We start from the raw sequence: 13,052 nt of genomic DNA, 5'->3' as shown, positions 1-13,052 counted from the left end.
ACTAGCAATTGCTTTTTTTTTTTTAATTTTTTTTAAGGAACTATCCATTTTTAAAAAAAATTCTCTTATCTATATTAAATTGAATTTGACTTAATTCAATTGATTTTCTAATGATACCAATCTGTTGAATTCTGTACCAGGTACCCATTACTAATACGGTAATGTAAGCAGTTGAATTGACCTTGTACACATTGAGCTAACCTTTCTAATTAGTTTGGAATGATCTTATTAGTATTTAGCTAACATTAAAATTAGCTAAATTTCACATTAATCTATACCAATTCTGTTAAATCCGCACCGGCCGGTTGAATTTCATCTTGAGGCATAATTTGGTGCCAACACAATCAAACTCTAAAGTGGTCTTAATGGTGGGATATACAATATTTCGTGGTAGAGTAAGTTCTCAATCAAAACTCTTGTAACGCACTATAGTAAGTAAGATATGGTTTTATTGGTATGTCCAGTCCATTTGGGTTCGAGTTTGATAGGATTATTAAGGGACAATTTTTTATTTTCTTCTGAAACTTTAATGTAGCTATATTTCCTGTTAGTATTTAATTAAACTTTCTATAGTTATATGAACCTATTCAATCCCATCTAATCCAATTATTTTTTTTTGTAAATTAAATTAAATTAAATTTAATAAAACTGATTATAATTGAATTGGATGACGAGTTTAGAGCTTTGGATCAGATTAAAACCTAATTCAATATAATCTAACACAATATTATGTGTTATAATTATTATTGACTTAAGTATTTTGAGATGTAGAACAATATTATGTTTATGATTATTGAATTCTATTAATGATTATTGTTTATCATATTAATAGTATTTTTCTCATTTTCTGTTAAATAAAGTATCTTACTATATTTTTTGAGGATGATTATTTAATTTTTTTCCAAGACTTAAAGGTGATAATTTTTTAATGGTTCAATCCTATAACCAATCAAATTTAATGCAATTAAAGTTGGACCGGAATGGATTGAGTTAAAAAAAAAAAAGAATCACAATCCAATCCAACCTAATTAAGTTTAATTGAATTGAGTTAAAAAAATAAACAACTTGATCCAAGCAGAATCATTTACACCCTATCGGTTAGTATGCCATCGATAGTAAATCTTGTTTACGACTATCTACTTTTTTTCCCCACTTTTGTTAAAAATGACATATTCCTCGTTCAAATACTTCTGAAAAGCTAAAATCAGCCAATCTGATCAACGATTTAACGAAGTAAATAACCCTTATTGTATTTCCTGAAACAAATAAGAGCATACACTTGTTGATTCCAATACATACACAACGTGTCTTAAAAAATTGAATTTGCAAAGAGGAAAACTAAAATGCTCGCTCCATTTTATTAAATGTGGTTGAACAAATTCTCCTATTTGCTCAAAGAAAAAACATTTGGGATACTCGCTTATTAAATAACCCTTTCTTCTTCACTCACTTTTCTTTTGCCTGGCTTCTCTGTATCCCTCCAAAGCTTCTTTTGTTTTGGCATTGGAAGGCCTTTCTTTTGTGTATTGCATAATTAATTGATGATTGACACATTAGCATTTGGGAAGATCTTTTGGTGGGGGTATCACTGATTGCTTAGGACCTTTGCCATTGTCCACCAAAAAGGCCATCTTTAGTCCCCATGTTGTGTGTACCTCCAAGTGGCAGTGCATGAACCAAACTCCTATCAAACACAAGGAATTAAAAGATAAATATGAAGAGATTGATGAGTAATCCTATAGACCCAACAAAGATTTTAGTACTTGGATGAGTTTGGTACACCCTTAAAAACAAGATATAGTATGATTTTTTTTTATTTATATTTTCATCCAATCATATATAATCATACACAATTAATTTGTTGACTTAAAAAAATCAATTTGATGGTTGACATTGTCTTCATATTTAAGATGCATGACAATTAAACTTTATGTGTTAGGAATAATTATATCAGTTTGTTTTGATGTTAGCGGCAATTACACATAATTTTATTTGTTACCGACCACAATTTTGTCATCATCACAATTTTTTAGTTAACAACACTTGGGTGTGTTTGTTTTGAAGATGAGAAATAATATATAAGAGAAATTTTATACTTTATTATGTGGGATCCGTATCTCTTACACTATACTTTAATTTAACTTTTTTTTATTTCTCTCCTCTAAGCCAAACACACCCATAGAGTAATGCATAAAGGGAGAGGTAAGTGTTTCCAAACAAGTTGTTTGTAAATGTAATTAGCACTACCTAAGGAGTAGGTCTATGTACCTATTTGGTCCCAAGTTTTTCTAGCCAATTTTTAAGTTTACTAATTAAGTTGACTCGTGTTGTATATGAAATTGTTTTTTTACCTGGATTATCTGCTCTGAATCTAAATGCAGTCCACCCTCCAGCTGGTACTCCAATAGTGTTCCTTTCAACAGGATCAACAAGGTTAAAGTTCTTAGGGTCAATTTTGGGGTTGAAATTGCCTACTCCTCTTCCAACAACAAAGAAATTGAACCCATGAAGATGAACTGGGTGGTTCTCAGGTGCAATGATTCCTGTGTCTTGTAGCACCACCTGAACTGTGGCGTTGAATGGTAGCCTGTAAACCTTTGTGCCGGTTTCGGTGTTCAAATTGGCTGGTCCAGGCCCTGAGTAGTTGAAAACATGGGGTGGATTGGCAGGGAAATCAGTGGTGAACACCCCTTTGATGTTGAAATAATGTGCTTGAAGTAAGGCAATGGTTGGCATAATAAATGTAACATTGTTGATAGCAGCCACCACCCTGCTCCCATTTGCAGCTTTGCAAGATGGACAAGGGTTAATTCCCAACCCAACAGTGAAGATAAGTGAGTGATCAACTGTTAATGGGACATTGACAGGGTATTTCTTGGAGTTAAGGCCTCTAAGAGAGCTGATGAAGTTGTTGGCAATTTGGGTAGCATTTTTGGGAGGTGGGGTGGTGAGAATTGTGGGGGTGGCAGCAAGAGTGCCGGTGTAGTGCAATGTTGCTGTGGCAGTCAAGTTATCCACAGCAACAGGAGCATCCATGAATGGAGAAGCTGCTACCAAGTACTTGCCAGATTTTTGGTTTGCATTTAGAAGCACATTGGTGGTTTGGCCAGGGGCTATCACAATTGTTTCAATCTTGAATGGCTTTACATATGTGGCATCAACTTCTACCACAGTGAGCTTGTGGCCAGCAATTTTGAAGAATAGCTCCTCATTGAGTGCAGCATTGACAATTCTCAAAAGGTAGGTCTTTCCACTCTCCACGGGCAGGTTGTAAACATCTGCACATGTTCCCAAAATTAGAAAATACATAAAGCTTAGTTTGAGCATAGTGAAAATATTTGAGTAAATAGTTGATGGATTGATATTTACACTATCATATAGTCACAAATTATTATGTATGATAAGTTACTTGACTTTTATAATAATCATTTTATATGTTATACTTATCATGATTTTTGATTGATTGATAGTGTAAAACTTTTATAATAATGCATAAAAACTAAACTCGATATTTAATTTTAGAGGTTGGAGAAATGATACCCTGTGTAGAACAATTGGTAACTGTCCCTGGAAGGCCATTAATAGTATGAGCATCTGAGACATTTGGTGCCAATCCTGATTTGAGTGCTTCATTGATTACAGCTTCTGTATCAGATTTCCACCATTCTCCTACAATTTATCACCACACTGAATATTTATTTGAATACCAATTAATGGCATTTAACTATTTATAGACCTTAAGACCAATTAACTTAGTGAATAGGAAAATTTGAAGGGTATTGTTTCGGCTCACCTAATACCACAACCAACTCATCATCTGGTTTTGGGAAAGGATAAGGCACACCTCTCTTTGGCAAGATAACCAAGGCACCATAGAGAGTTGACCTTAGCCAATTAACATGTGCATGATACAAAAGTGTTCCTCTTTGCCCTGTGAGTGTGAAATTGTATACATAGGTTTGCCCTGGTTGAATTGGGCACTGTGTGACATATGCAGGTCCATCAGCCCAACCAGTTCTCAATTGCCTCACACCATGCCTACCAAGATGGCACAATCACTCCAATTAGCATTGAATTTGAAAATTGTGTTGATTAGAGAAAAAAAATTGTTTACAATAAGGTCCATTGCTTAATTTTTTGTTCTATACTTTCTGTAACTTAAAGGAAATAAAATATAATATCTCTCACCAATGGATGGTAACGTTGTGATTGACTTGGTTGATGACTTTGACCAACACTGTATCGTCTTCCCTGGCGTAAAGAGTGGGTCCCGGGAACTTGCCATTAATGGTGACAATAGATTTGCTTGAACACAATCTATTAGTTTGTTTAGACACCACCTGCACCCATTATTACCAAAATTAGCACATCATATGAAGAAACTAATATATAGCGTGCATGTGGTTGGAATGAATTGACCGATTAACTATCTTTAGGTGCTGATTTGGAGGTCTACCTTCCATGTCACTAGAAATCTAAATCCACTCATTATGTTCTACTCTGACAAAATTGTTCGCATCTACTAAGGATTAAGTTTAGGTGAAAATTAATGCTTCAAAACTAATTATGTTTGCCATTTTTTATCTTGGATTATATGTTCATATGAATTATGTATATGTAGGTGAATATGTATAAAAAAAGAAAGAAATGTAGGTGAATGATAAGTTCGTGATTTGCAATAAGAGGGGTACCCTGTTTCAAAAAGAGAATAAAAACATTTTATTTCTAAATAGTTAGTTGAACTGTTGGTGCTATGATTTATTTTATGAGTTCTCTGGTTCATAGTTTGTTTGCACCAAGGGCACAAAATATTGTCAGGTGATATATGATTTAAGTTAAAAAAAAAGGTACCACATAACTCAGCTTAAATAATTTGAATGAATAATAAGTTCAAAAATGAATTAAAACATAATTACACTAATCTATTTAACAAGAAAAGGAAATATCCTAAGCTGCTCTCGCAGTTGTCACAACATTATTCTAAGTTTAATTAGAAAATGATCTGAACCTCATCAAAATCGTACCCCATCTTTATCAGAACTTGATAGAAAATTACTTAATGAGAACTAGATGGGCGAAAAAACTAAAGCACAAATTGCATGCATTTATGTATATTATTATTCTTTAAGCTTCCACTCTTAAAAAAAGAGATTCCTAGGTGCTTATGAACAAGGAGAACTTCCACATCAATAAATATATATGTATCATATTAGTTATAACTTTACAAATATGATATTAGTTACTACATTATAAAATTGCGTGACACAAATAACTGCCCAAAGGCAATAATGAATAATTAAAAAATGGTTTACTTACATGAAATTTGTAGTGCCTCTCTCTGCATTCAACCAAAGCTGGAAGAATGCAAGCAATGAGAAGCATCAATCGAACCCAATGAGAATACATTTTGCTCTCGCTGTATCCTCTCTACAACACCTTCTCTTAGGCCCTGTCTTAATTTGTCGTACTTCTTGTGTCCTTGTGTGTTGCATTCACAAACGATTGGCCAACCAACAATTATATAGACCGAAATGGGCATTGCTACCACGTCGTTTTAGCTTGGTTAGGTGAGTGATGGAGGCATTCTTGGAAATTAAGACTGAAATTGAACAAACTAAACTAGCTTATCTCATAATATCTTGCATGTCACATAAAGTAGTGTATAATGGGAATCGGTATATTTTGGGATATAAGTTATTAATAACCTCCTTAATTAGACACATATTTGTTATGTTAAATTGATAATCGCTGTTTTGGATTGGTTGTGTTTTGACTTCCAAACATTTCTCTGTTCCCCACTAAGTGAGGTTTCATCTATAAAGTTAGCCAATTTAAGTGTGGTAATGTAGTTTAGTTACGGAACCTGATTCATCGTTTTGGGCCTTAAACACCCTTTTACCAGAAGCCCTTAATTAGTAGTAATGATCTTGTATGATATTTATTTTATCTAGTCATTAAAGATTTTTTTAAACACTAATAAGTACCATATTTTTTCAGGGCAAGAGAAAAGTACAACATTTGGCACATGTGAAACATAAGCACGCTCTTTTAGTATTTGTCTTTTTCTAATTTTAATATACAAAAGACATCTATGTCTAAGGAGACTGTAAGTTTAAGTGCAAAAAAAAAAAAAAAAAGTATAGTATTTGATCAATAATTCGATGTCACAAGAGGAAAGGTTTTTGTTCGATTACAAGACTTTTCCCTCTAATTATTGTTCTTATTGTTATTTTATTTTTCTTCCTTAATGTAGATATCATCCATTTTTTTATTTTCTCTTATACAGTAATCTAAAAAAGTGTGAACCAACAAGTAATTGATTTGAGCAAAATTGACAAAATATGATTAGAAAGAAATATTTTAATAAGGAAGCGTTTGGTAACAGAAAAGTTTTTGGTTTTTTGGGAATTATAGGTTGGAAAATTTTATTTTTCATGTTTGGTATATGTTTTAAAAAAATAACATTATTGGAAAAGGATGTTTTCCGAAAATGTTTTTTAATCAGTTTCTCACGAAAACATTTCATGAAAGAGGTGAAAATCTTACTTTCTCGAGTTAATTTTTTTTTGCTACAGTAACAATATTATATTATTCTTTATTAAATTATATAATGTGATAAATAATTAAAATAATTGGTAAAAATATATGTAACTCTTTGATTTCTAGGAACTTTATCTAAAGATTTCAATGACAAAATAAATAAATTTTATTCATTCTTAGGAAACATGATTCCTTGGACATAAAAAAACTTCTCCCCTGTCAGATACTCTCTAAAGGTGGTTAGTCAGATTTCTTGATAGAAATTAGTTATCAACAAAATTGTCACATCAATCTTTGGATTCTTTGAAAAATAATTTGCAAAAGGAAATAGAAGTAAGACACCATCACAATCTTTGAATTATTAAATAATGGTAATTGCAATGATTGAGTTTCATAATTATACAAATATTTTTCCAACTATGAGGATAGAAAAGTATAGGTTAATTTATATATGTTGTTTTCATCCTTTTAAATAATTTTTTTTTGCCCCGGTCATTGATCGATTACATAAATGATGATATGACAAACAGATTGATGATGGTATGATGCTATGTTAGTACGAGTGCCACATCATCATTAATATACAATGACAAAAATCAAAACAAATATAATTTAAAGGACTAAAACAAAAAATTGACATATTTGCAAGAATAAAAAAATATTTAAGTTTTAAATTACATATTAAAATAAAAGAATAAACATTAATTTAACCACATCTTCATCTCTATAACTTGACCTCTATCTTCAAACTCATTTTCTTATCCCTCTTTTCTCTCATTCTCTTTCAAGTTCCACCTTTCTCACACCCTTCATAATCCTCAACTAATTGTGGTGACGACGACAATAATAATGAAGGCCATGATGATGACAATGATAGTAGTGATGACAGTAATTGAAATAGTGGTGTTGTAATAATGATATTGTTAATTCATCTTTCATGGTAGAAATTTAAAAAAGCTTGATGTTGTTAATTATGCCACATTATTAAATGCATGAGCTTTAATATTTAATTTGAGGCTTTATTATTATTTAAGTCTTTATTTTTAATATTTAATTTGAGACTTAAAAATATTTTTTTTCATCCCTACAATATATGTCATTTTTTTATTTTAGTTCTTGTAAATTACGTTTCTTTTTTATTTTAATCTTGTAAATTAATGATAATGTGATCGTTTGTGTTGATATGGTATGATGATGCCATCATTTTGTTTGTGACGTCAACATTTTGTAATGAAGATTAATTATAGGGACAAAAAGCAAAACATTCATGATTATAGGGACTAAAATCATTTTGTTTTCAATGATGAAAAGTAAAAAAAAAAAATTGTAAATTATAAGGACAAAAAATATATTTAAGTCTTTTTAAAAATTTATTTTTGATGAAATTTAAGGGTTTTGTTGGTGAATTTTGATTAGATGATTAAAGTTTAAAGAAATTTAATAGATTCAATTTATGAAAAATAGTTTTCAATTAAAAAAAAAGAGAATTTAGGAGTTTTAAGAAAAAAAGAATATTAATAGAGGACCATATTTACTTATTTTTAATATAAAATGAACTTAATTTATATATTAAAAAAAGCAAACAAACTTGAAAGATCGAAATAACACATACATTTGCAGATTCACCTATAGTGCATGGTAGATGCTAAGGAACCGGAATCTTCTTGCAAGGATCCTAATTGCTTAATTCACAAAATAAAGTATTGTTGAGACATGGCTTTCAGAGATTAGGGTCATTTTTCAGGTAGCAACACATAGAGGGTGTACATCATGTTTGGTTTGAAAGCCAAGATTAAACCAATATTGGGTAAGTAACAACTCTGTCACCTTCCGGTCTCTCTTCTGTTCCGTAGCTGCTTTTTATTTTTTATTCCATTTTTTTGCTTGCATATATTTGCACTTTTGCAGTAGGTAACGGACTAACACATACGAGACTAGCTAGTTAAACCGCAAACTGCTTAACTTGATGAAACGTGTATTATAATGATATTTAGGTACAGTGGTTTAAAGTCAACTTAGTTAGAAATGTACCTACATGATCTTGCAATTTGTTGATGTTGATCAATCGCGCCAAGGTGGTACGTTTTTGTTTAATATCTCAGATAGAATAAAGGTAAAATATAAACCGACAAATGGAGAAAACAAGACATATCAATTAATTAATTATTAATAATAGTAATAATAATCATAATTGTTTTTTACCATCTTTTTTAAGGTGTTCAAATTTGATTGATAAATGATGACTACACCAAAAACTTATTAAGCATAAGATATTTAAAAATAATAGAGGTTTATTTTCTGTAGCAATTTATAACTATACTGCTAATGTAGTTTTTTTTTTACCTTCAACTAATGTGGTTTGTTGCAACCAATAATAGATCATATTTTCTAGAACGAATAGAGTTCAATGGATGATAATCGAATAGTTTTGTCACTTCATACCTAATTTTTTATTTTTATTTTTAGTTTTTGGAAGAAAGGTGAGGATAAAAGAGGCCAATTGCAAGGTAAAATTTTAATTTAGTGTTATTGGAATTAAGTGGTGAAAAAAAATTAATGAACTAATTTAATAACAAAAACTTAAAAATACTAAATGATTGACAACAACATCTTTGATGGATTAATTTTGCGAACAAAACTATTGAAGGAATTATGTTATAATGCATGAAATTTCGGAGGATTAAATTGAGAGCTTTTTTTTTCTTTCTTTCTAAATTGCAACTAAACAGGCTTCAGCATTTTTTTTATATGCATCAAAGTGTTCCATAGTTTAGAATTAGAAACTAATTGATTCTAAGACTTCGAATCATCAAAGCTTGGCCTCTTTCAATAAAATCTATTTAATGAACATAATTTATAAATAAACTTTCATCAACCTAGTTAAAGAATTCAATACTTTAGTAACTGTGCCAAGTTTTATTGATACAAGCTTTTAACATTTTAATTATCTTCTCTTTTATTTTTTATTTTTTGTTTTATCTATTGATAATTAAACTGCGAAGATTCAATTGTCTATTGATTCTATATACATATTAGATTATATTGGATTTTACCAGACGAAAAAGAGAACCAAAACCAATGATTTAGTAAAAGGGATTAGTCTTTCATAACATGATGAACTATAATTCAATGATATGTTAAAAAAGTACTTACATTTAATATTCATTAATACTTTCAATAAGATTTCTTTTGAAAAAAGATATTTGTAGGAAAAAAAAAAGAAAAATAAAGAAAAAGGAAAAAAATAGAAGAGTTAAAATGATGTTTCAGAAGTATCTAAGCAGTTACAAAACTTAAGCAATATTCTAAAAGTTTGCTCACTCTTATTATCTTGATATGAGTGTCTATAATTATTTCTTACGATTTACTGTTGTTATTTTTTTTTAAACTACAATTATTTCTATTTTTAAAATATCCAAGAATCCTTTTCAAATTCTTTTACTAAATTGGTAATCCTATATTTAATTCTAATTAATAATATTAAATATAAATAAGTACCAACAAAAGTTAGGTTTAATAAAAGAAGTGGGTTAACACTCCGTGCATGAATCATCATATCATAGTTTTATTTTTAAAAAACATCATGGGGGGTTAAGAAAAAAAGAGAAGAAAAAGTTTATAAAATTATCTTTAACCTTAACTCCTAAGTAACATAGAATTTTTGGAAATATTGAAACATGCTCCCCTAGTTAAGAGTAAGGGTCAAGAGTCTCCTAGGCCATCCTTTTAGCATCAATAACTACAATTTAGCGTGTCAAAAAATGATTTGAAACTTTTTGGTGTACTAAAACTTTAGTGTTAAAAGGGTGGTTATGCCATTCTTAATAATTTAAATTACAGTGACAACACATTAATAACTAACAAATTAACATACACTGATAAAATTTTATCTACCTTTATGTTTAACAGTTTTTTTTTTTTTTTTGGTAATAAGCGAAGAAACTTTATTGATAAAAATGTATGGCTAAAGCACAAGACGTGCCCAGCCACCTAAATTACTAGACAAAGATTAAGAATTAATTAATACGATTCCTCCCCTGGGCAAATTAACAACCCAATACCCTTAGCCCTTAGGCTTAGTGGAATTTTGCCACCCGTTCAATAATTCACACCGAGATGAAGCTGTCTATTCAAGCCCCTTTATGTTCAAGACTAATGAATATATAATTTATGAACTAGAATTAGAATGTAGAAATGACAAGTTGAAGTCTTGAACTGAATCTTTAACTAAGTATTTTCGGAAAATAACAATAAGAGTTCTTGAAAAGGAAAAACATCAACAATGAGAAGTGGTAATATACACTTCCAACTTTTAGATGATATTTTTGTTTTTAAAATTAACGCTGCTTATATTATATTTTCCTCTTAATTCATTCATTGAACATGCTTAATTAATGTGCAAAACCAATAGGACCAAAATAACACTCATTCTCATTACCAGACAAGCTATAACCCAATTGTCATTAGCCCAACTATTTATTGTAAAAGCCAGTTTGTCCTAGCCTCTTCCTTACTTTGGATCTCTAAAGATAAGAATACAGAGTAGATTATGTTATATATGTGGATAAATATGTAGCTAACAAAGGTAAAAAATACAGGCCACCGAACTCGATGTATATCATGCCTCTTATTTTATAATATTCTTTTGCTTTTAAAGATGTTTAAACTTAGAAAGAAAATTATACTAACATATATGTTGAAGTTATAGTTATTATGTTCAACGTATTACTTATTTAGAAAATGACTCTCTTGTGTCGCTTTATGCTTTTTCCTTCATCCAATATCTTTCTTTATTTTATTTTAAATTAATCTGGCTCATTACTCTTTGCATTGTACTCTAAATATATTATTTTACCTTGTAAACTATAAAGTATTATGCGAGTGCCAAACGAAAAGGATGTCGAATATAACAGGCACTAACTTAGTCCATAAAATTATCCCCAACCTTAATGAAGCTACAGTGACAGGTATTTTTAGACATGAACTTAGTTGCTCTCTAAGTTATCCTAAATTTCAACTTAACTCCTACTGTGGCTCGAAAAGCAGTGGTGGAGCTTTTCTATCTACGTTACTTCCTAACTCGTAAACAATAATGCATGTTTATGAATATTCAATCAAATCGTGCACGTATAATAACTTCAACCATTCAAAATACGACCTTAAATGGCTTAAATAATTTTATTTTATTAGCGTTAACTATAAAAAATCAAAGAATTACTGACAAATTACTTTTTTCGTCACTGATATGGGGATCAATTTTTTTTATTTTATATATACGATTGTTTTTAAAATTACATATAAATTATTTTGTCAGTACAATAAAATAAAACTAAGAGAAGGGGTGCCTTACAATCATAGTTTTAAAAACTGAACCACACATAGTGAGTCACTAACTGAACTTCTTTATAAAAAAATTTAAAAACATTCATTATATAGAAACTTGTCTAAGACAAATTGCTGTCTAATTTTTATTGACAAAGCTACTAAATTAAAAATAAAATAATGATGTTCTATATGAACACCGATGAAAAGGAATGCGAAATTAAAATAAATAAATGATGTATAGAAATATAAGAAAAAAAGCATTTGAATTGCGCATAGACTGGATCGGTGAAGCATGATGCATAACATTGCATAAATGTAAAGTAAACATACAATTTAAGTATAGCATTACTTATCTTGTGAGAAGAAGAATACTTGGACGAAATTCATAACATATCTATGAAGATTTGAATATAAACATAACTACAAGAAATTGAAATATTACTGACAAAATTATTGTCACTTTTGATAATTTTTGTCACCACTAAACTTTTACTTACAATTTTTTAAAAATTACATCTTAATGTTATTAATTTTTTTATAGTATACTATTTGAATATAAACATACACAAATTAAAAAAAGAAGTTATATTGCGTAAGTAGAAATAAATTATTATTTAATTATTTATAAAATAATTTTTCTTGTCTAAATCTAACATACATATTACACAACCTTAAGTCTTTCAAGAAGGTGATATAATACTAATACTAATGTATACTTAGTCAAGTGTTTTTTCACAGTTTAAATAACAATGTATTTCCTATAATTTAAATATTTTTCGGTTGCTTATTTTGAAGAAAAAATAGGGCCATATTTGATTTGAAAACAAAAACAAAGAAAAGAAAGCCTCGCCTCCCAAATAAGTGAACTTGCAATGCTATTATTGTCTTGACACTACTAGAAAATACATTTTTCATGTTGGTTGTGTAACACATTCAACAACGGTTTATAAATCTTTTTTGAAGTCGTCGCCATGAAAAGAGAACACTTTTGTCGATGATTTTTCAATCATCTTAATATGTCCATTTCTATATCGGTTCCTCTACAACCTGTCTTAGATAATTTTATTTCTTGTTTAAAAAATGTTAAAAACACTAATATTTTAAGATAATTTTTAAAAAAATCGTTTTAAAAAATATATTTTTTAATATTTTTTAAGACGATTTTTAAAAAATCATCTTAAAAAAAA

At 29.5% G+C, this 13,052-nt stretch overlaps 1 protein-coding gene across 1 annotated transcript; it reads right to left on the bottom strand.

Moving 5' to 3' along the window:
• Positions 1–1,224: 1,224 nt before the first annotated feature.
• Positions 1,225–5,498, bottom strand: LOC100779825 (laccase-4). Its single transcript, XM_003516893.5, has 6 exons — positions 5,317–5,498; positions 4,189–4,340; positions 3,794–4,038; positions 3,541–3,669; positions 2,352–3,278; positions 1,225–1,684 (listed from the first exon to the last, which is right to left on the bottom strand). Exons 1-6 carry the CDS (start codon positions 5,404–5,406, stop codon positions 1,554–1,556), a joined length of 1,674 nt encoding a protein of 557 aa, XP_003516941.1. The 5' UTR covers positions 5,407–5,498; the 3' UTR covers positions 1,225–1,553.
• Between the last annotated feature and the right edge of the window lie 7,554 nt (positions 5,499–13,052).

Source organism: Glycine max, chromosome 1 (genome assembly GCF_000004515.6).
Source record: "Glycine max cultivar Williams 82 chromosome 1, Glycine_max_v4.0, whole genome shotgun sequence".
NCBI classification, from domain to species: domain Eukaryota; kingdom Viridiplantae; phylum Streptophyta; class Magnoliopsida; order Fabales; family Fabaceae; genus Glycine; species Glycine max.
This window is presented reverse-complemented; position numbering and strand designations above follow the sequence as displayed.

What these genes read in the sequence shown, in the direction of transcription:
- LOC100779825 (XM_003516893.5), bottom strand. Translation starts at nt 5,406, where the DNA reads ATGTATTCTCATTGGGTTCGATTGATGCTTCTCATTGCTTGCATTCTT. An exon ending in AGAGGCACTACAAATTTCAT is followed by an intron (nt 4,341 to 5,316) that starts GTAAGTAAACCA and finishes TAATGGGTGCAG; the next exon opens with GTGGTGTCTAAACAAACTAA. An exon ending in ATTCAGAGCAGATAATCCAG is followed by an intron (nt 1,685 to 2,351) that starts GTAAAAAAACAA and finishes TGTGTTTGATAG; the next exon opens with GAGTTTGGTTCATGCACTGC.